At 53.3% G+C, this 23343-nt stretch overlaps 2 protein-coding genes across 5 annotated transcripts in view; one reads left to right on the top strand and one right to left on the bottom strand.

Annotated features, from left to right (window-relative positions):
* Itpk1 (inositol-tetrakisphosphate 1-kinase) overlaps nucleotides 1-7197 on the top strand; it is a 136868-nt gene extending 129671 nt beyond the window's left edge. For 2 of the 3 annotated variants that reach the window (XM_027419165.2, XM_027419166.2), the window contains exons 8-9: nucleotides 1408-1570; nucleotides 5265-5623. In XM_027419165.2, coding sequence (XP_027274966.1) covers nucleotides 1408-1570; nucleotides 5265-5623 — 522 coding nt within the window. Of the gene's footprint in view, nucleotides 1-1407; nucleotides 1571-5264 lie in introns of all 3 variants that reach the window. The other variant, XM_027419164.1, reaches the window with a different exon arrangement.
* Nucleotides 7198-11006: 3809 nt separating this feature from the next.
* Nucleotides 11007-22086, bottom strand: Chga (chromogranin A). 2 transcript variants are annotated; one of them, XM_027419163.2, is made up of 8 exons: nucleotides 22041-22086; nucleotides 21300-21346; nucleotides 19031-19124; nucleotides 18201-18269; nucleotides 15638-15757; nucleotides 13871-14260; nucleotides 12904-13358; nucleotides 11007-11090 (listed from the first exon to the last, which is right to left on the bottom strand). In XM_027419163.2, exons 1-8 carry the CDS (start codon nucleotides 22084-22086, stop codon nucleotides 11007-11009), a joined length of 1305 nt encoding a protein of 434 aa, XP_027274964.1. The 2 variants fall into 2 exon arrangements, with proteins under 2 accessions (XP_027274964.1, XP_035300718.1); XM_035444827.1 differs by lacking the exon at nucleotides 13871-14260.
* Between the last annotated feature and the right edge of the window lie 1257 nt (nucleotides 22087-23343).

Below are 23343 nucleotides of genomic sequence, written 5' to 3' on the forward strand. Positions count from 1 at the left end.
ATTGGAAGAGTGCTATAGTTACCATTGGTGTCCAAGGGTCTGTCTCAGTACCCCTATTTAACCCTTGTAGACTGTCTGGGTCCTAAGGTATTCTGTGTTTAACCTTTTTTTTTTTTTTTTTTTTTTCTTCTTTTTTTGGTTCGACACAGGGTTTCTCTTTGTAGCCCAGGTTGTCTTAGAACTTACTCTGTAGACGAGGCTGGCCTTGAATTTACAGACATCTGTCTGGCTTAAGAATTTTTTCTAATTTATCCATTTACTTTTGTGTGTAGAGGTAGAGGACAGTTTTCAGGAGTCAGTGTTGTCTTTCCTCCATGTGGGTCCTGGGGATCAGACTCAGTTCCCCTGGCTTGGTAGCAAAGCTTTAACTGCTGAGCTATCTCACCAGCCCAGTGCGCTTAAAGCTTTTGATGCAGTTTCGTTTTCTACTTTGGCTTAAACTCAGCACTTATTGGCAGCTAGCATGTTCCCTATTGTGACTGACTTCAACATCAACATGTGTCCTGTGCAGTCCCCTCCCTGGTGTGTCACACCCTGCCCCCACCAGCAGGTCTAAGATGGAGGCCTACCTAATCAATCCCATTGTACAGATAAGCAAATGGAGGCACAGGCCAGGTACTTTCCCCAAATCCACAGAGCTGAGAAATCTCTGGGATTTGAATCCGTATTCTCTCCTCACAGTCCCTCGCTTGGTCTCTCATTCCTCTTCCTTAGAGGCCCTGGCCAACAACTGTATGTAAGGACACATGCCTTTCCCAGGACATCTACACTAGATCAGGCACTAGAGGTGTCATGGGCAGGGTGGGCAGACTTGGACTAGAGGAAGCTGGGCTTAGAGTCAGGCAGGAGCATCAGCCAGCAGCGCCGTTGGGAAAGCCCAGGTCACGTGGGAAGGGATGTTGTTGTCTGCAAACACTTTGTTCATCACAGCCAGGAAGAGAGAAGCACATGACTACCTGGGTTCCCTAGGCCCTCAGCCTCATTCCTGTAGGCCACCAGCAAAGATAACACGGTACTGGGGTGCTGGTCAGTACCCCTGTTCCCCATCTCCCCCCAGCTGTTTCTGTCTTCTCTGCCTTCAAGCTCTGCCCCCGATGCTCTCTTCACTTTAATGTCTGCCTCCATAACAGACCTTCTCCTCCCCACTTCTCAAAAGGATTGGGTTTTCAGTCCTGCCCTGTACTTCCAGCTTCTGTGACCATGGCCCTCAGTACTGCATCAGCCTCAGTAATGCTTGAGCGCTAAGCTCCCTGCTTCATGCACTGATGCCTCTAGGCCCTGGCAGGCTTGGACCAGGGTGAGTTGGTCCCACCTCCTGGCCAGAAGGATGGTAGGTCTTCTCATGAGAGGGGTCTACAGTGTGTGGTACCTTAGCCACAAAAGCCTAACCTGTGTATGTGTTGACAGCTGGACAAGATCGAGGGTGTTTTCGAACGGCCGAGTGATGAGGTCATCCGGGAACTGTCACGGGCTCTGCGGCAGGCACTTGGAGTGTCACTTTTTGGAATTGATATCATCATTAACAACCAGACCGGGCAGCACGCTGTCATTGATGTCAATGCCTTCCCAGGTGAGCAGCAGGGCCGGGTGACCCTGCACTGGTGGTCCCCTGGCTACCTGGTATCTTGGGGGGGGTGGTGAGTCAATTTGGCTGGGGATGGGAGAACCCCCTCCTCACTCTGGATTCTAGGGCAAGTGCTACCTTCTTGCAGTCTCTTTTCTTAAGACATAGAGAGCAGTGAAGCCCCAGATGCCTGGCTGTAGGAGATACTATACCTAAGCACCCCACAGCACTGTGTTCTCTCACCACTTCTTTCAGTCCTGCCATCAGCCTTAGCCCTGACTGGCCTAATCAGTCCATCCCATTGGCCATTCCAAACCCAAAGGGCTAAAAGGAATTTGGAAAACACTCAAACCCCTATTGGTGACAGGCAGGGAAACCGAGGCCCCTCCAGTGGGAGCATTCTTCTGAGGTCACAACGCATGTAGTGGCAGAGCCAGGCCTTCCTGAGCAAATGCTGCTTCCACTGTCTTGAGCTGCAAGACTGGAAGCCAGGCCCAAGCCCTGCCACAGCGTTCCCCGCTAAAGTGTCTGCTGCCACAGAGAACCCCCACACTATATCTCCTCCCTGCTCCCTTCCAGAACCTCAAGAAGCTCTGACTTGGAGCCTCACTCCTCTGGGTATCCCTCAATCTCCTCTCAGTCAGAGGCCCTGGGGAATGCCACCAACCGAGCCCTAGTCTAGACACATTGGGCTGGCCGGGAGAGCAGGTATAATATCCACAGCCAGCACTCACAAGCTCCTTGCATGCCCTGGAGACCCTAAGACCAGTGGTCTGTGCATCAGCCCTGCAGTTGAGAGGTATAGAAACCTGCCAGTGCTTGGGAGGCTAAGGCAGGAGGATTGCCATGAGTTTAAAGCCATCCAGGGCTACATAACAAGAGCCTGTCCCAGAATCCTGGGGTGGGGTTGGAGGATCAGATGAAAAAGAGTTAGGAGTCCAGCTTTGGATCTCCATGGCTCCAGAGCAGGGCCTTGTATTTCCAAGACCTAGGTATCCCTGCCTCGGGCTGACCCTAAACCCTCAGCTCATAACCACTCCCACCCCTCCAGCCTCCTGAGTAGCTGAGAATGTAGCTTTCCTGACCTTCATTTTCTTGGTGTGACGGAATAGCAAGCTGCTGCCCAGGGGCATGAGTGGCCAGGAAGCCACCTCACCGGGCCCCAGGCATCTTGGATACTCAGTGCTTCTATCCCCTTAACCCCTCCGAGAGTCCGTGAGCCACTCCACGGCATCCCAGTTCACAGTGGGAAACTGGGGACCCCAAGGAGCCCACCTGCTGGTTTTGCCATTCAGTTGACATCTGTCAGGGGCTGCACATCCTGCACAGGAGTTCACTTCACAGTTGGGAGGAAGAAGGAAATGGAGGGTGGAGTAGCTGGTGGCTGCTCTGTCATATATGGATACCAGAGAGAGTCCAGCAAAGGGAAGGAACTGACACTGAAGGTGGACCAGCTTGGGTACCAGGAGGGGTGACATGGGACCAGACAGGGTCAGAGGGGAGCCTCAGAGGCCTGTGTCCAGTCAGCATTGTCAGACCCAGCCCACTGAGTTTCCCAAGCCCTGGGTGTAGGTGGTGGGACTTGGAGCTAGAGTGTAGGCTTGCTGTGTCAGGAGCATCATGAAGATGAAGAGAAGATGGGGGGTGATCCAAGAGCACACACAGCCTACTAATGGGTTGGAAGCCACTGAAAAGGCCTTGGGAGGAGGGGGATACACTCTTCTACTGGTGATGGACAGGAGAGCCTCTTGTGTGTTCAGGGGGACAGTCACCAAGAGCCAGTGTGAACAAAGAGTGTTTTGCCAGGGGAGCCAACAGCTGGGTTGTCCCCATGGAATGGGGCATGGGGTTGGGTAAGTGGTTACCAGATTGATAAGGCTCAGCCCAGCCAAAGCAGGTGAGCCTGATGCTGAGGGATGGCCTAAGGGTCCTATTTTCCCAGGGGCCTCAGGCAGAGAGGAGCTGGTGTCTGGGAGGTAACTTGGTGCACCATCTGTGGTGTCGAGCCAGCTCTTTGGGCCCAGCAGAGATAGGGGCACGGTCCTACTGCTACTTGGGAAGCCTGAGAAACACTAGGGTAGGAGGAAGCAATATCAAAGCACCCAGCTTTGGAGATCAGGAACCCTGAGAGGCAGAAGCAGCCTGTGGTACCGGCTCTGCCATGTTCTATGGCATGGGAAAACTGTTGTGGTCTCTGCTTGCCCGCGAGAGGTGATACTGGGAGCTAAAGGACTTTATCCATGGTTACAGTCCCCACAGGACTGGGACCCATAAGTCCAGAGCCTTCACGCTGACTCCAAGGCCTTTGATGTCTTAGAACACCAGGGTTCCGACCTTGGCCCACTTCTTTGGTCTGTGATGGTTTAGGCAACATTACTTTGGCCCCTACTTTCACTTCTGTACAAATGGGAGCATCTCTCATGCTGCAGACAAATGGGTTTGCATGGTGTTGGGCTTGGAGCTGGCACCCTGCCCTGTGAGTTTTCATCACCAACCTACTTCAGCCTGTTTACCACAGATCCCCAAGGAGGTGACTCTTATACTCTGGGAAGTTTCCCCTGGCTCTCTGCTCCAGTCTACCTGGTCCCCTGGGCCTCATCTGGGAGCAAAAGCAGAGTGGTTACTAGGGAGCAACCTCCTCAGTTTCTTAGCAACCTGACTGGGTGCTAGTACTCCACCACCACCCCCTACCACCACCACCCCCACATCATACCTAGACCCATGACTGTCCTGCCCTTCACCCTCATTCCAGGGCTAGCGGGATGATGGGTCCCACACTGGGACCTCTTAGTACTAGGTATTAAAACCGTAGACAAATCAGAGGATCTGGTCCTGTCATGTAGGAGCTTTGTGACCTGGGGCCTCACAGAGCCTCCAAGTCCCCTGTAAGATGGGCTGAGGAACATGGGCAGTGAGCCAAGGAACATGAAGCTCACAGCCCAGTGGTTGGCACTCTGACACCCTGAGAACACCAGCATAGTGGCATCGCCAACTTTGCATCATGGTTGGAGCCCCTCATCTCCATGTAGATACTGGAGACAGAGTTGTGAAGATGGTATTAACATTTGCAATGGTGGACTACTTACCAGCCCCTTCCGATAGCTTTACCATGAGTGCCCTTTGCTTCAGGCTCCCTCAAAATCACAGGGTGGTTTGCCAGATGACATGAGGTAGTCCAGTGGTCTAGCCCCCACAAAGTGCTACCTCAGCTTGTGCCAATAGTATGAATATCACCTGAGCACATGCTAGGGTTTCATTACCCTCTTGGCACTCACTCGGTTACACTATGGTATGGTGGTCATAGCTTCTGTGGTGGAGGCTCCCCTTCCCCTAAGGCATTCTGTAAGCCACTTATGAGTTCTAATCTAGGCACATCATTCCGAGCAGGTGAGAGGAGGTCTCACCTCATCTCTTTGCAAGTAGAAATCCTCACCCTGCATCTGAACCTGCTGGGTAATTCCTGGGGCATTTGCATCTGCAGTGTGTGTGCATGCGTTGAGAGAGAGAGAGTGTGTGTGTGTGTGTGTGTGTGTGTGTGTGTGTGTGTGTGTGTGTGTGTGTGTGTGTGTGCGCGTGCGCGTGCGCGTACTCTCTAATACGGAAAGTGCCTGCCCAAGTCCTAGGAGCCCATTATCTCTGCTTCTTTCCACTCTCATATTCCCTGGCTAATGCCGAGTATCTTCTGTCTCTCCATCTCCAGGCTATGAGGGTGTGAGCGAATTCTTTACTGACCTCCTGAACCACATTGCCACAGTCCTGCAAGGCCAGAGCACAGGTGGAGCTGCCACAGAGGAAATGGCCCCGCTGAAGCACAGCAGGCTTCTGGCGGAACAGGCGGGCAGCCTGGCTGGTGAGCGGACGTGCAGTGCCAGCCCTGGCTGCTGCAGCAGCATGAAGGGCCAGGACACGCCCTGGAAGACTGAGACCGAAGCAGGCAACATGGGCGCTGGTGGCTCTGGCAAACTGCCACATCAGAGACTTGGCTGCACCACTGGTGTGTCACCCAGCTTCCAGCAGCATTGTGTAGCCTCCCTGGCCACCAAGGCCTCCTCACAGTAGCCACAGAGCCCAGGACCCAGAGGGGCAGCACAGAGCGTGGAACACACCCACTGGGCCAGCAGCTCCAAACGGGAACACTACTAAGAATTCCCGGTGATCTGATGCTTCTCTGTTTTAATTTTTTACCTGATTTTCTGATGTTATGATCGGAATGAGGGGGGGAGACGGAGCAGAACACCGAGTGGTCCAGCCTCAAGGATGCCGCCTGACTCCTGCTGTGCAGATCTCCTCACTGAGTTTACACACGCTTGTGTTCTCAACACTAGGTCTGAATGTGAAGTGGGGTGTGTGCATGTATGTGGTTGTCATGCAAGTGTGTATGTGTGTGTGTATGTGTGTGTGTGCATGTGCGTGCATGTCTGTCTGTCTTCATGGCTGCTGTGGGCCAGGCTTCCAGGTACCCTGGGAGGAGGCCCATATCTGGCCAGGCTGTTGCAGCTCAGCAGGCGAAAGGACGAATGTTTTCCCCATTCCCCCTGTCTCCACATCTGCCCACACCCAGACCTCACTGTCCCCCATTTCCCAGATGTGGTCTTCTCCAAAGCTAACCCTTGCCCCTGTACAGCTTGACCCTTCTTCTCCAAGGCCAGGAAAGCAGTTGACCCCTTGGGAGCTCTGTACTGCGGGTCTGGGTTGTGGGAAGGGGAAAGACACTTCCTGTGGGCAGAGCCAAAGCCCCCTAGCTATTGCCAGCCTTCACTGGCTACATGGAATACACCAGGCCACTGAGCTCTCCACCCTGTCTCTGTTGCTCACTGGGACCCAGGGGGGAGGCCACCTGGCTAGGAGTCCAGGAGTCTTGTCAGGATCCAGAATTTGTGCTGGGACATTGAACAAATCATTCCATGAGTTTTCAGGCCTCCACCTCCTCATCTCTTCAGGGTGGCTCCTAAGACAGAGAACTGAAGAGCTGACCTAGTGTTCCAGCCCACAAGGATGCCTGCTTCTCCGTGCCATTATCTGGGTCCCTCTTTTCAGGTGAGAGGAGGCTGCCAATAGGTCTGCTCCTGTGCACACACACCAGCCCCTCCCGGTACAGCAAGGCCCAGTGCAGCCCTGCTGTGCTCATGGCAAGTCCCTTGCACCAAGCACTAGACAAGCCCTCAAGGGAGCTGTGCCCCACTTCAGACTCACTCTGTCCCCACAGCAGCTGATGGACCACCCACTGGCCCCAAAGCCCATAGGGAAGGACACCTGTGGAGCCCTGGATGAGCAGCCCAGGACCCCCAAGGGTGATCTTGTGTCTTAAGATATCAGCTCACTTTGCAAAGAGAACTAGGCCTCTTGATTGCCCTTAGTTCCAGTAAGATGGAGGACACTTGAGGACGCACCCAGCAGCCCTGGGGAGACTACTAAGTAGGGCCGTGGTGAGGCATCCTTTGGGCAAGGAGGGGCTGGTTGGCTTTCTTGGAAACAGAACCCCAGGACTAACCACGTTTACAGGACCTGAGTGTTGAACCTGATAATGTCTGTATGTCACCTTCCCAAGCCTGCCCCTGAATACAGGGGGCGGGAAGTGTGGCCAGCTCTCACACTGCTTTGTCTCCAGAATAAACTACTGAGATCAAACTACATTTCATACGTGGTCCCCGTCATTAAAGAATAAGACAGCATTTGCTTTTCAGAATAGAGCTCCCAGCCTCTGCCTTGTGAACAGGCAGGGTGTAGGTAAGTGTCCCGCTCCCTGGAGCTCCTTCCTTCCCCAGGGTCACACAAGGTAGCAACTAGACTCATGTATCAAGTAACTGCCATCTGCCAATGTGGCATTTTCCACAGGTCTCCATGAGGGTATGGGGGGGGGGCAGTTGCACTTTTCCAGAAGTAGAAATGGGAGCAGTATTCTTGCAGCTACTTTAATGATACAGAAATGTGACCTCCACTAATATGACACCACAAAACACTAGCTGCTGGTGACTGTCCTCACCAAGGGAGATGAGTGAGGTCTGCTCTGGGTCTAGATTAGTGTTGGTGTCACAGAAGTGTCTAGGTCTGCCTTGCACCACAGGTAGGCTAGCCCGCAGAATTGGGCACACTCAATCCTCAGATTATTTAGGGAGCCAGCCCCATGAGCCCCATCAATGGAGGAAAACACCCTGAGTGAGCCTCTCTGAGGCTGCTAAGTAGGCTCCATAGGAAGTCAAAAGCCCAGTAGGTTGATGTGGGCTCTGAAGAGATGCCTCTGTGGTTGAGAATGCTTGCTGTGCCATGATGAGTTCAGAGCTCAGCACCTGTGTAACAAGCCAGGCATCCATCACTCTCCTCAATCTCAAGAGTGTAGCAGATAGAGACAGGGACCACTGGAGCTTGCTGGCTTCCAGCCTAGTCAAGGAAATACGAGCCCCAAGTTCAGGGAGTGACTCTACCTTAAAGGAGTGGGCAGAGGGTAATGGAAGCAGATATCCCAACCCTCTTTTGGTCTCTTAAACATTTACAGTTGCCCCCCAAGTACACTTATTTTAGGCCAAAGCAAGAAGCTGAGTTTTTAACAGCTGGGGCAAGTAATGTCTGTTGGACAGGCATTCCAAGGGACAAGAAGACACTCATTCTGACCTGAAGGCTGGCCCCTGTCTAGTCTAGAGCACTCACACTGGTTACCTGCTATAGAGCTGCTGGGTGGCCTTGCTGGTGTCCTGGAAGGGGCTGGCTGCCTTTTTATATCCCCTATAAATCAGTCACTTAACCAGTGGGTTCCCAACAGCATTCCCCACCCCAGCTTGCTGTGGCCCACTGCCCCTGTCACTCCAGAGCCCTCAAACTGGTCTGAAAAAGCCCACCTCATCCAGCATGGGGGAGCAGCGGCCCTGACTCTCTATGGGAACTTCTGGGGTTGAGATAGGCCTACTATGACTGCTGCAGCCACCATGGTCATCTGCACTACCCAGCCAAGTATAACTCAGATGATGGCTCCAAGGCTTCTCCACAGACCCTCCCCTCATGGTAAAGACCTATGCCTCAACCGCTTTTCTCTGGCCGGCCAGTGCCAGCACACTCTGGGAGCAGCCCTTTTCCAGTGCTCTGTGCAAAGGACTGACTACCATGGCAGCATGGCCCCTCCTGTGTGGGTCTTCTTCCCTCAGCCTGTGACTAGGAGGCAACTCCCCAGCTTCAGTCTTTTTCAGAAATGGCTGAGTTTTCTCTCGATTCCAGGGTCTAATGGAGTTTGGCAGGAGAGGCCCCTGCAGGACATACGAGGTGATAGTTCCTTGAGGCTCCCTGCATAGACTGCTCACACAGTGTTTATGTAGAGCTGTCCTACCCGAGGAGCTAAGCAGTGTCTACACCTGAGTTTTGTGATGGCTCCTACTTGCCCTGCTCCACCCCTGCACCCCCTCTGTGTATATTGGACACATCTGTACACCAAATGCACTTCTACCTGTACTATCTACAAAGGCATGCTCTGTCCATCGGCTCCTGCTCAGGCTCTATCTTTGCTTCCTGTGCTATGACAATGCTTGGTCATAGCATTGTCCTTTGGTGTCACTGACCCTCAGTTTCATCTGTAGATGAAGGTGCTGAACAGCCCAGAATGGGGTCCTTTGGCAACAAGATGTCTCTGTGTTCTGATGCCACTTAGTCTTGATGGTGGATGCTTTTGGTCTGTTGTAGTCTAGTGGGAGTTTGTGTCATTATGTAACTGTCAAGAGGGCTATAAGCCTGAAGAAAACCATGTCTCAGCAGTGACCTCATGCAGGGTGTGTCTCTGCCTCAGGTGCAGGCTGCAGTAGCAGCAAGAAGCTAGGTCTCGCTTGGAAAATTCAGGCCAAGACCTCTACCCTACCATGTCTTCCACTGCTGTAGGAGTTTTTGGTCTGTGATGTGTGACACATTCAGGCCTTACCACAGAAACCAATACTCCATATTGGGAAACTGAGTCTCTGGGAGGGCCAGAAAGGTTGACCAAGTACTATAGGTAGTAAATGGGTGAGTTTGGACCCTTGGGAGTCAGCTCTCAAATACCAGCTGGAGCTCTGGCGTTGGCTCTGCCTGGGGTGGCAGCGATGTCCCTGTCCCTTGGTCGCAATGCACACGTTCTTGCTTTCCCTAGAGGAGACCCTCACACATGCACTGCTGAGGCCAAGCCCAGTCCCTGTGTGTTCATCACCACCACCTGGGAGTCCCTCACCAGCTGGCTTTTAGCGGAGGTGCACAGGCAGAGAACATGAAGAGGTAGCTTCCCATCTGAAGCTGGGGGGCAGCAGAGCCACCCCAAGCCCAACAATCAGAGGCTGCAATGACTGTAGGAGGATCTGACTTACCCCGTGAGACAACTGCTTTCCAAAGCCAGGGTTTCATCCCAGGTTTCGTGTGCAGGCATACTAGGCCACATACAAATGTTTGATGAGTGACTGAATGATTGGCTCTGGTAGCCAGCACCTATGGGTCCAGCACCACATCCAGCCTGGCATGATTGCATAACCTACAAAAGTCCCATGCCTAAAAGTCTGGTGTGTCAGCTCTACCTGTGACTTCAGTGTGCCATTTCATCTTCCCTCCTCCATTTCCCTATTCTCAAAACTGTAACTAAGACCTATTATTTTCTAGTAAACTGTCCCTGCCCTGTACCTCAGACACCCCATGGTCCCATGCCTGTGGTCATGGGCATTGTGGACTTGAGCAGCACAGAAGCCATGGTGGGGAGTCCAGCATTGACCTGGTGCCTATTGGCCAGTGGGAGGCATTATCCTGGGGCCTGTCAACCTCTACCCAGCACCAAGGTAACTATGGGACAGTCCAGAAGGACAATCTCAGCAGAAACTGCCCAGCTCAGGCATGGCTGGGAGATAAGCAAGCAGATAGACATGACCCACCCCCATGGTGGTGATCAGCTCCACACCCCATTCTGGGCTGTTCAGCACCTTCATCTACAGATGAAACCGAGGGTCAGTGATACAAAGTCACTTACTTGCCCAGTTAATGGCCCAGAAAGGGGTTTCCCAAAACACACACTCAGCCCAGCATAGAAACCTACCCCAACCTTCTAGCCAACTCTGAGTAGAACAGGAAAGAAAAAAGTCAAAGAAAAGGAAAGAGCCCAAAGCAGGTTTATTCTTTCTTCAGTAAATTTTATCTGGAATATCTTGTAGTCAGGAATTCTTGGCTTTCACCCAAAGGTCAGAAGTTATTGCAGTTGTGCCCCATGGATAAGGTGGAAGAGAAACTTCTAGAAAGCTGCCTGTGTTCAGAGAAGGAATCTGTGTTGACAGTCAGGGCTGTCCTGCAGAAGTGTCCAGGGCAGGGGCTGAGAACAGAGGGAGTGAGGGGCAAGAGGGCAACCAGGGCTCTGGCGGCTAGAGGCAGCCTCCCTACTAGGAGCAGTGTTCAAGCCATGGGACCAGGGTCGCAGGGTGCCTTGAAACCATGGCTGGCCCAACCAGCCAGTGTCTCAGCCCCGCCGCAATGCCTGCAACTGGTGAGCCACCTTCTCCAGCTCTGCCTCGATGGCTGACAGGCTCTCTAGCTCCTGGTCCTAGGAAGGAACAGACAGGGTCACTTGGGGCTGGACCGTGTTGGAATCGTGGATGGCACAGTCAGCCAGACTGGCCCTGCTGTTTGCTAGCAGCTAGTCTCAGACAAGTGGCTTTGTTCTGAGCCCTGAAGGGATTTGTCCACAAAACAGGCACAATGATGCCACCCAGCAATGCTGGGGTGCTCTGGGGACCATTATACCCAAGGTCCTCATGGCCTATTATGCAGCCCCCATCTCATCCTGTGGGACTCTGGACCAGTAGGAGTAGGTTCTTTCGGGGTATATGGTTCCTTTTAAGATGCTACCTCAGCCTCGATACCAGTGCTGGTTCCCTGGGTGCCCCCAGTCTGGCTTGATCTGTCTCCTACAGCCTCTGAACCGGCTGGGCCAATGGTCAGAGCATTGTCACCATGGACCTGCCCAGGGCTGGGCTCTGACATATGGTACTGACCCTTGGATATCCCACACTCCGGTCAGGACAGACAGGGAAGCAGGAGACCCCTCCTCCAAGGTACCAAGTCTGAAATTTACTGTCCTGTCAAGGTAATGTCCACAGGACACTGACAGTGGCTGCCCTAGAAATAGGAATTCTAGATCCTCTAGATCCATGGAGTATGAGTTCTGTGCTGCTGAAGTTTCTAACAAGACTATCCCCCACCTCATCCTGTCTGTAACACCTGGGGCCCTTGCTTCTTCACCACAGGTTCCGTGTGTCCATGAGTAAGAAGCTTTTATGGGTGGGTAACAGGGCTCTTAAAACTGCCCATCTTGTTCTGGGACCAGAGCTGGGGGCAAAGAATACAGTGCAGCTCATTTCACCCTCCCCCCACCTCCAAGGACAGATGCTCCCTGCCAATGCCCTAAGAGGAGCCTATTGCTCCCAGATGTCAACATAACTCTGTTCCGGGTCAGATGGGCAGGACCTAAAGAGGGCTTCTGGGTGGACAGAAAAGAGACTTGAGGTCGGGGCTGTGGGTAGAGCAGGCTTCCCATAGATCCCCAACTCCCTCTGGAGCACTGGCTTGCCAGGTCCCACAAAGGCCGCCTCCAGCTCAGGAGGCATCCTGCCTGCCAAAAAGTCCAGCTCACCAGTGCCACATCCCTTGTGTACCCGTACCACCCTTGCAGCTGCCCAAGTGGCCTTGTGTAGATCGGGGTCTTGAAGGTTATGTGTGGTGATAATGAGGTGAATTAGAGAGACTCCATACCCCATTTCACAAATGGGGGAACTAATGAGACTCCAGAGGGCCAGTGACTGCCCAAGGTCACTGCCAGGACACAGCCAGGACCAGGTGGAACCAAGTCTGCCTGCACCTCCCTGCCTCCCTATCTGATCACCAAGGTCCAGCTGGCCCTGCCCCTGCTATGCCATTGTGGGCCATATGTGAGTTTGAACTCAGGAGGAGATGCAACTGTGTTGCCTGTGGACCAGGAGGACATGGCCACCGACCAGACCTTCCCTTAGCATCCTTTCCCAGTTCCCAGGGCTACAGGTGCCTTGTGAGGCCCCAGGCCTGTCCTGCCAAGCTGTCTACCCAAAGCACCATGCCTCACCCCCATCACGCCCATGTCCAGCTTACATCCCAGCAGAGGCAATGTCCCCATTCCATGTCCCTCAGACAGGTCTGAGGCCCCCAGCCCCAGCCAGTCCCACTGTCCACCTGGCCCGGTAGCTCTATTGAGTACCTGGTGTCAACCAGTGTCCCTTATCGAAAGCCCTTCTGAGTACTTCTCCAGGGCCCCAGCTAAGGGAACCATGTCCCCTCAGGTGGGGGAGGGGCTGCTGGTGTGGCTGTCCTTGGCTTATACCAACCTCTGCTCTGCGGTTGGCGCTGCCTTCCTCCTCCTTCTTTTCCTCAAAGTCGCCTCGGGTCTCCACACTCTCTTCTCTGGAAGATGGCCTCCAGCCCCGGCGTAGCTGAGGCCTGGGGTCCCTGAAGCCGTAGGCCCGGGCCCGGAAGGAGAGCTTCATGGAGCGGTCGGGGTCGTCCTCCCCCTGCAGCCGTTTCTCTGCTGTCAGCTCCTTGGCCAACTGGTCCATCCTGCTCCAACGCTTGTCCTCCCATTCTCTGGACAGCCGCTCCTCTTCCTCCTGCTGATGCTCCAGCTCCTGGCTCTTCCCACCTGGGAAGAGACCTTGGGGTGGGCCTGCCATCACGTCTTCCCTGTCTTCCTCTTTCTGAGAGAGCTCCAGCTCCCCCTTGGGTGACAGAGCTTCAGAAGCCCGGGTTTTCCCACCTCCATCCACTGCATGAGACTCGGACTGACCTGGAGCAGGGGGTGGCAAGAACAGGAAGTGAATGAGGAAGGGCTGTCATTACCCCAGACCCCGCCACCCCACCAGATCCTCTGTGCAGCCACCTCTAAGGCCAAGCTCACCATTGAGGATCCAGCCAGCCCCTCCATAGCAGCCCCACCTGGAGCACAGAGAAATCTTCACACGGCTTTTCAGGCCCCTCAAAGAAGTGAGTTGGCAGAGCCCTTCACTGAACCTCACCCTGTCTTCTCTGCGTTCTCCATGCACCTCCCCAAAGCCCCTCCTGCCTCCCAGGTGCAGAAGGGTGATCATTGCTTCATTTAGGAGTCAGACAAACTGGAGTTGGAATCATAGCTTTGATCACCAATTAGCTGTGTAGCCTTAGGCAAATTATATAAGCTCTCCGAGCCCGATGTTCCCCTGGATGGTGGAGGTGACACCCATCTTTCGGGGTTGTTATGGATGTGGTATAAGGCCACCCCTCTCCTAGACTCATCAGTTGAGGTCCCGTTACCATACATACCCTCATCTTTCTGGATTGCCTCGTATTCTGGTTGGGAGCTGGATTCTGCAGTGGGGATTTCTTCAGGTTCAGCCTTCTCTCTAACCTCCTCTTCTTCCTCTTGCTTGGCTTTTCCAGCTTGCTGCTGGGTGCCCAGGCCTCTCTCGCTGTCCCCTGTGGCCTGTGAGTCCACATCATCCTGGTTGGGGAGGCTGGCCGGCATCTGGGTATTGATGGCTGCATCCTCCCCAGGGGCATGACTGTTCCCCATCACAGAGGACTTCTGCCCAGGCTCTGGAATGGCCTGAGGCCTGGGTCCCTCAGTGGTTCCCTCAGAGCCACCCTGTTGCACCTCGTCAGAATCCTCTCTCTTCTCCACAACTTCCTTAGGGGGAGTTTCTGCTGTGGCGTCTGTGAACACAAAAGGACAGAGTCAAGCTGAGGACCCCGCTGCCCTCTGGGACTCCTGAGGCCAAGTTCAAGTCAGTCTTCAGATGTCTTGGCTTCCAGGAAGCCCACCCTAGGAGAAGGGTTGGGCTCACCCTTTCATATTTCATTTTTCATGTTGGAGCTTGATCTGAGGTCAGTTGAACTGGGCTTCTTTAATTCTGCTTCTCAAAACAGAATGTAATTTTGAAAGCAAGACTAGAACCCCAAATAAAAATTAACATAATTTAAAATTTCCCCAGAGGACAGAGCCCTGAACTGTAAAACTAGGACAGCCCTGGACTGCTGTGTGATCTGGGCAAATCACTTAACCTCTCTGTGTTCAAGACAATCCCTGCATGTCTTGAGTGCTGTGGGATCAGTACTTACAAAGCTCCATTGAGAGATGTTTTCTTGAAGACAGGCTTTTAAGAGTAAAAAATCCCTCCTGTTTCTGGACTGACAACTGCTGAACAAAGCACCACCAGGCACACACTACTGTCACCAGGGCTTCAGAGTGCTCAGTCCACAGAACTCAAAACCATGTTCAGAAAGGCGGGACACCTGTCATCCCTCAGACTCTGGGCCCACCTTGCTCATGCCTCCAAATGTTAAGTTCAGGGTCTCTTTACACTAAAGCCTCCATCTGCACACACACACACACACACACACACACACACAAACACACACACACACTGCACTATTGCCTTCTCAGCACCATAGTGATCTAGACACTGGTTCCCATGGGAGCGGTATGTGGGAGTCTGTACAGCATGAGAAGCAGCCACCAGGGTGACAGCTGATGTGGGGGTGCCTGACACACCTGTATGTGTCCCTATTTGGCTCAGAAGATGACCATGGGCCAGCTGCTGGGAACTGGCCTTTCTGTCTACTTTGGACATAAAAATCCCAGTTCTGCAGTTTGTCACACTTCCAGGGTAGGAAGCTGAGTGACACTGCTCAAGGATGTCCTCTTTAGCTTCAGGGCTGATGACCCAGGTCATTTTGTATTTAGAACCCACTCCTCTGGACCCTCCTTCAGTACCTTCAACTAAGGTTGTACCTACTCCCAGAAGGACAGGAGCAGGAGACAGGGGCTCTGTGGCTGGAACCATAAGGTTGGCCCTGGGTTACTGCTGCCTCTGGAGCAGGGGACTGGTGTGGGGACAAGTCAGGGACTTTGGATAAGACAGAGCTGGGTTCAAATTCCCAGTTATGGTATGAACCCTGTGCAAGGAGGCCTCTGTTTCCCCCACGTCAAGGGAAGGGAATGGTAGCCGCCTCCTGCTCTGAAGAAGCAGCGCCCCCTGGAGACCTTTGTTCTTCTCGCAGGCTCCACCTCTCCTAGCTGGCCACACTGACCTCCTTGCTTGGCCTCAGGGCTCTGGCTCTCAAACACTTCTGAGAGCTCATCCTCGAAGCTGCTGTGTGGCTGCTGCTGCTCTTGCTGCTTTGGCTGCTGCTGGGCCCGCTCCTTGGCACCTGGTGGGAGGGGACAAGGGAAGGTCCCATGTGGCTAAGCCCTGACAAGTCTATCCATGACACGGTAGGCCTACCTCAGCACTGTGAACAGTTTATGTTCTCCAAGAGAAGCTGAGGATACAGGCTCAGCTGGAGCCCATCAGGCCACACCACCCCTCTGACTCAGCAGGAAAGGAGAGAAAGCTCATCTTGTACCTTCAAGAACAATAAGGGCACAAATGGAACAGAAGGTTCCCCAAGGCCCCAGGAGCACTGAGAAACCCTCAGGGCCCATGGCTCTACAGCAGCCCTGGCCTCCTTGTGGGTACTCTTTATTCAAGAAAGCCACTGTCCTGGAGCTCCAAGTTTGGCCCCCAGAGAATGTGGGTGCTGTGCCTAACCCATGGCCCAGAGCCCCTTTGCCTACACAGCCCCTCCTGCTACTGGTGCCACCCTGAGTATCCTGTAGCTGTGTCTGCATCAGGACACAGCTCTGTGGCTGTGGGGTCAATGCAAGCTAGGAAGTTTGCCCACCCCAGCTGCAGTGAGTTCCAGGCCATGCCCATGGCACTGTGACCTTGGACAAGTTGGGTTCCCCAAGGTTCAGGTGCTCATTTGTAAACAGACTCATGGTAGATGTTCAGGCTGAGGTCTCTGTGCAAGGATATTATCCAGAACCCAAGAGGGAATGGAGTAATGACCATGATGGCTGAAGACACACCTCAGTGCCCTTAGAATGGGAAACAACCCTGTATGTACCAGATGCTGGTTATTATTAGATACATATGTGTAAGGGTGTAGAGTAGGGCACATTTCTCTCTAATAGTTGTTATTGAAATACTTAATTATTTAAATGGAATAGTCATCCAATATTTAATTTTAAAATCATAATTAAAATATCTAATGGTTTGTTTAAAAGCACCACCCTGGAGACCTGGACCACCTGAGCTCCAGCCCTACCCCAGCCCTGGCTACCTCCTGAAGAAAGAGGCCATGCTTCACATGTAAGAGCACAGTGCCTTGCACATGCACCTGGCATGGTGGGTGTGGTGGCAATGCTTGCAATCCCAGCACTCCAAAGGCTGAGGCAGGACTGCACGGTCAAGGGCAGTGTGAGCTACACAATGAGACCCTGTTTCAAAACAAAAACAAAGAGGGAACAAAATTGATTATAACTACCGCAGCACCAACCACTATTCCCTGCATGCCAGGCATGGATTCTGCGGCTGGGGCTGTTCACTTGGTAGAGGGTTTCCTTAGCGTGCATGAAGCCCTAGGTTACATCTACGCACCATATAAAACAGTGTGGCAGCTCACCGTTTTATGGAATCCTCCCACTCTGGAGGGGGGGGATGGGAGGATGTTAAGTTCAAGGACATCCTCAGTTACACACTAAGTTTCAAGTCAGCCTGGACTACATGAGATCCAGTCTCAGAAAAGTAAGACATGGGAGGTTGATGTTTATTGCCACGACAGACCAGCAAGTGAGAGAAAAAGGCCAAGCTACCTCGGGGAAGGAGGGTTGCTAGGGTTATTTTGTTGTTGTTGTTTTTGTTTGTTTGTTTTTGAGACAGGATTTCTCTGTGTAGTCAGTCCTGACTGTCCTGGATCAGGCTAGCTTTGAACTATCTGCCTGCCTCTGCCTCCCGAGTGCTGGGATTAAAGGCATTAGCCACCACTAGTATTAATTTTTGTTCACTTTTCACCCAAGTCTCTCTCCATTTTCACACATAGCTCACACTTCCCAAAAGGCCTTAGGGTGGCCTTGGTTTGAGATGGGCAAAGGTGACAGACAGATTAATGCATGGGCACTGAGATCTTACCCCACAGGTGTGGCTACTTTCCTCAGGAGGCAGCCAGGGCAGAAGCAGAGCTGGAGCCCAGGCCCTCCAAGTCTCCAGGGAGGTGCTTCACCTTCCCTCAAACCAGGAAGAGGCTGGGGGTGGTGATATGACAACCTAACTCTTCTTGGTGGCCCACTGCCCAGTTTGCACACCCTCAGTGCTGTGAACCCTCAGCCTCAAACCCCCGTCTGAAAAGTGCCTTGATTTTCTTAGTCTCTTGGGAAAACTCACCTCCTAGTCCAAGACATGCTGGTCTGTGTATAGGGACAAGCAAGACCTTGCCTCCCCTATTATCCATGGAGCAAGAGTCACAAGGAAGTGAGAACCATCTCACTTCTGGGTCTGCAGAGAGGAATCCTATGGTCTCTTTGGATGACTGCCCCACCCCCCCTCCCCAGGCCAAGGAGTGTCCTCAGAACAGTTTCAGCTCTTAACTAGGTCTACTTACTGTGTGACTTTGGGGAAATCACTCAGCCTCTCTGAGCAGTCTGGACAATGGATTCAAGTGGCATGAAGGACTCCATCTTTCTGAGCAGCCTCCACCAGGTTCTCTCTTGCTCTATTGCTGCCCCCCCCCCCCGACCCCGCCCGTCCCAGAACTGTGTGCAGTGCTGAAATACCTTGGAGAGCCAGGTCTTGGAGTTCCTTCAGCAAATTCTGGTGTCTCAGGATGGAGAGGACCCTCTCATCTGCAGGGAGAGAGCACAGTTACCAGTGGCTTCCAAGGGACAGCCCGGGAGAGGTTAGCCTGGACATTTTCAGCTGAGCTCAGGCATTTATTCTGGTAACAGCACTGGGAGGCAGTGGCAAGCCTGTATCTTAGTAGAACACTCCAGAACTCCCTCATTTCCAAGATGCCAACCACTTTCCTACTGCAGGAGAAAGGTCTCCTGATGACTCTATGCCCAGTCCCCAAGGAAGGGGCTGTGGACCTCAGGCAAGGTGAGTGTGTAGATTCTTCCCAGCTCCATGCTGCCTGCCCTGTCTGTCCCTCCTGACATCCTTCCTCATTGTCTACCTGTCCGTCACCAGTGCTATCATGTGCTAGACAAACTGGACTGTCAGCATGGAAAGATGTGGTCCTTCACACGACCCCCTAACACCCTCTGATTGGTCCCAAATCCAGAGAATGGCTACTGATGCCAGCGGGACTCCAGACGCTGGGAAGGCAACACACTGAACCCTGGTCCACAGGGTACCCACCCTGCAGCTTGCTGTTCCAGCCCCTTCATTCTGCCCGGGCTTCTGGTTAACTGCCAAATGTCCCCCCTGAGAGTCTACATGCCCCAGGATCAATCCCAGGAGCTGTGACCGCTTCAAGTGTGCTCCCAGATTCTAGCACAGATCAGGGCACTGGAGCAATGACTGCTGGGTGAGATGCTTAGTCCTGCCAAGATCCACCACCCACCTGCATCCTAGCTTCCCAGTCCCTCCAGCCTCTGACTCCTACCTCCTTGGAGGGTCTCCAGACACTCGGGGCTGACAGGCATGGGGCTGGGTTTGGACAGCGAGTCAGAGATGACCTCCACGACACACTTCATCACCTGGGAGACAGCAAGGCAGGCTGTGGCTGGTATGAACATAGAGCTCATCCCTGGAGGTGCCAGGGCAACTTTCCCAGGAGGACAGAAGAGCATTTATGTTGTCTGCAAGAAGCCCAGGGGCCCACCTCTGCTTCCTTAACTAGATCTCATAGAGCCATAGAAACAGAGCACACACACACACACACACACACACACACACACACACACACACACACACTATGGGTCAAACCAATCACCTGGGCATACCAGCATGAGCCTCAAGGGGACCTGTCGAGGGAGGGGTAGGAGTATGTGCTTGCCATCTTCTTACTCTTTGGGTGGTTCGCTAAGGATGATGCTGACTCTGAGACCTAAGAGGACCTCTTGGGGTCCAGCAGATTCCAAAGGATCATCTCAGCCAAGATGTCCTCCAGGCTGTCCGATGAAGAACCTAAACCCATCTGGGCTTGAACTTGCCAGAAACAGGGCCGCCTCCCATTTTGCAGCCACACGGGGTGGGGAGGCTCCACATTGTTCCATGAGAAGAACCCCCTGACTGGATGTGAGATACCAACTAGTTACATCTCAATGCTCATTTCAGACCAAGACATTTCTCTGAATGTTTTGTCTCAGCCAGTGAGGTGCAGTAGGTAAGTGAAACACCTGGCAGACCACTGGTCTTTGAAGACAGTGTTCACTTGTGGTATGCTAGCTGTGTGATCTTGAGCAAGTGACTTAGTCTCTCTGAGCCTTAGTGTCCTCATACATAAAACAGGGATAAGAATGGCCACCCAATGGAAAACAGTTCATCCAGTGTGAAGTGCCACACACACTCAGGGAGGGAATCACATCAGATCTGTTTCGACAGCTGGCAGCTGGGTGGAGGGAGGAGCAGGAGGTGCTAGACATGCATCAGGCAACATGGGCAGGGAGTGAAGGCGTGGGAGGCTGTGTCTATGCAATGTGGAGACATCCAACCCCTGGTTCCAAGGTAGCAAGGTGGCAAAGTCTGTCAGGGAGTGTAGTCATAACAACCTCTGAGGGAACATGCAGGTCATCCCCAGCTCCTGGTACCTCTGACCCCAGTGGCCATGCTACAATGGTGGGAGCACATCTGGCAAGCAGCTCCTAGAAGCATGTACCCTTTCTCCCCAACACCAGACTTTGCACAGAGAATACCAGGCAAACGCCAGCTGTTGAGGGCAGACACCAGAAGACAGGAGTTGGGTGGGGGGTCTCAAGACTATTGGAAAGTTGGGCTGGACATTGTGGTGCATATCTTTGATCCCAGCCCTCGGGAAGCAGAAGCAAGTGGATCTCTCACAGTTTGAGGACAGCCTGGTTTATGTAATGAGTTCCAGGACAGCCAGGGCTACATAGAGAGACACTGTCGAAAGAAAGGAAGAAAGAGAGAGGGGGGAAGAAATAAAAAGAAGGAAGAACAAAGAAAAAAATGTTGGGGAGATAGAAAGGAAGGCTCTAGGAAAATCACCGAGGGCCTACTAGGTGCCTATGGCTTCACCCATGAGTCCCAATCTTTCTTCATGAGGATAAAGAGACACCTAGAGACATTGGATTTTACAAGGTTGCATGGCTAGAATGAGTGGTGAAAAGTTAAACACTGGCCTGTGTACAGTTGACAACAAACAACAAGAACAAATACATGCTGAGCTCTTTGATGCCTTTGGTTTTTAACTGTATCCTCTCACAGAAGACAGCCCTCAGAACACAGAGAACAGAACTCTCTGGTGCTCAGATAGAGGCGTCTAGATCCTAGAAGAACAGCCCTGGTTTTCCAGGGTTTTGGTATGGCTTGTTCCTTACTGCCAGAGGTAGCCCTGGGCAGAGGCAGGAGGCAGAGATAGGAGGGAGAGTGGGGAGGCAAAGGGGAGTGACAGGGGTGGGCAGAGCCAGGCAGGTCTGTGGACACCTAGGGCAGAAGAAGCTATGGTCCTGGCTCAAACCAGTGTCCCGGGCCCAGATCCCAGCAGGTGAGACATGGGACCCCTGGGAAGTCACTGCAGCTGGATAGCTGGGATCTTTGATGTCTTCTTGTATAAGCTGTCCGCAGCTCAGCTGCTGCAATGCTGGCTTTGGCTCTATGCCAGACTCACTCCTGCAGCTGCCCAAGGACTGGCCAGGAGGTGCCCACAGGGCATCCTCCCTCTCCCAAGGTACCCCAACATTCCTTCTTACCTTAGTGTCCCCCTTTGTCATGGGGCTGTTCACAGGGAGGGCAAGGACTGAAAAGAGGGAGACAGAGAGACAGAGAGTTAGAGAGACTGTTAACTGGGGTCATTTCTCTGCACCCAGGAAAGGCCGGTTCTTCCCTCCCAGAGTGGGGGCACTCACTCTCCAAATGTTCTCTCTCAAACTGATCCCCATCCAAAACCCAAGTAAGTCACCAGCACTGATTCCTGCTTCTCCTTCTTGCTGCCCCAGGGGTGGCCCTCAGAGGCTGCACTGAAGAGCCTCAACCATTCCCCACCGGAGGAGGGTGTATACAGAGCTGAAATCAAGTTCAGTGTGAACAAGACCAGCCATGTAGTGGGACTGGGGTAGGGGAGAAACCCCAAAGGTGGTGGCAAAGAGGTGGGATGAGGAAAGAAAGAGATGAAGGGCAGACTGGAGAATGGAAGGGCAGGAGACAGGTTGGAAAGCCAACGACAATCCCCATCTCCCCCAGTGACCTTGGTCGGTGCAGAGCCTGGAGCCGGTTGGTGATGCGTTGGGGGCATAGGGGGAGATGCCCCGTGGGGTTGGGTCAGGCTCCACAGTCCCTCCGGGTGTGGTGGAAGACTGGAGGCCACCTTACTGGTCTCACTTAGACGCTAACCAGAGACCTGGGCGCTGTCCGTGGTGCTGAATCCTCGGGCGCCGAAAGGGACCTGGGGCAGGAGAGGGGACCCGCTGCCGAGCCCAAAGCCGCTTGCTTACCTTGCCCGGCGCACAGCAGAAGCGCCAGGACCACGGCGGAGCGCATGGCCAGCTGGGTGGTGCGCGAAGGGTGGACGAACTGCGGCAGGAGAATGGCAGGATTGGGTGTATGGTCTGTCCTCTTGAGCTCTTTCCCCAGCAGGATCACTGCGGTAGTGGCGGTGGGGGCGGCGGCGGCGGCGGCGGCGGCGGCGGCGGCGGCGGCAGCAGTAGAGCGGCAACGCTATGCCCTCTTTTATATATACACACACACACTCTCACACACACACACAAGCACATGCACACACCCAGGAAATTACGTCATAGGACCGCCCCCTGCGCCCTTTCTCCAACTTCGGTCCCGCCCCACATCCACCCCTCACCTCAAGCTTCCTCCACCATGCTCCTGTCTGGTGGCAGTAAAGAGTACCGGGCTTCAGAAGAGGACCCAGATGAACCTCCCTCCACCTGTCAGTTTGCTGTGTATTCATGGTGTGTGTCACTCCTGTCACTGAACCTTGCACTCCTCCCGTATTCATTCCAGGCTGCTGAGTTTTCCTCTACTTAGGTGCTTTTGATTTCATTGGCTGGAGGCACGCTCACTTTCAGAACTCCCTGTAATATTCAGGGGGGTCCCACTAAAGCCTCCTGACCCCTGCCTGAGTGAGGCCTCTTTTTCCAGCAAGCCAGTTTTGTGCCTCACATTCTGTCACTGTATGTATTTTTTTCTTATTTGATAGTGGTTAGTGGTCACTGCTGTCACGGTGCTGAGAGCCCCTTCACTCACAGCCAGACTTCACTCATGTGCAATGTATGGATTGAAGGTTCAGCCCGCACATGGGTGGGTCCTGGGTTCCCAGCTCTCAAGAGGCAAGCAAGACAGCAGTGGCAGGCAGCTTTCACTGTCGAGCTAAAATGGAAGTGGGCCTAGTCCAGCACCCCAGTTTGCCTCCACCAGCCTTGCCTCTTCTTAAGTATTCTCAAATCCTGGATATTTTGGGTGCAAGTGTAGCTGTCTGTTGCTTTTAGACAAAGAGAGCAAAAGCCAATCTCAAGCCCCCAAAGAGGAAATTGAGACTCAGAAATGGATAGTCCCATGGCTAAAGTCACACTGCATATCCACAGTGGGGTAGAATGAGAGCCAAGTCCTTGGGTCTTCCTATGTGGACAGGGCTGCCTCCTTCCTGAAATTTCAGGTGATGGTGGGATGGGGTGTGGGATGCTGCCACCCCTCCCCCAGAGACTCAGTGGCCTGGAAGGGGCTCATTATGAGCATGGACTTTTTCATTAGTTCTACTAGGGTTATTTGTAACTGAGCCAAAGA

Source organism: Cricetulus griseus, chromosome 5 (genome assembly GCF_003668045.3).
Source record: "Cricetulus griseus strain 17A/GY chromosome 5, alternate assembly CriGri-PICRH-1.0, whole genome shotgun sequence".
Taxonomy (NCBI): domain Eukaryota; kingdom Metazoa; phylum Chordata; class Mammalia; order Rodentia; family Cricetidae; genus Cricetulus; species Cricetulus griseus.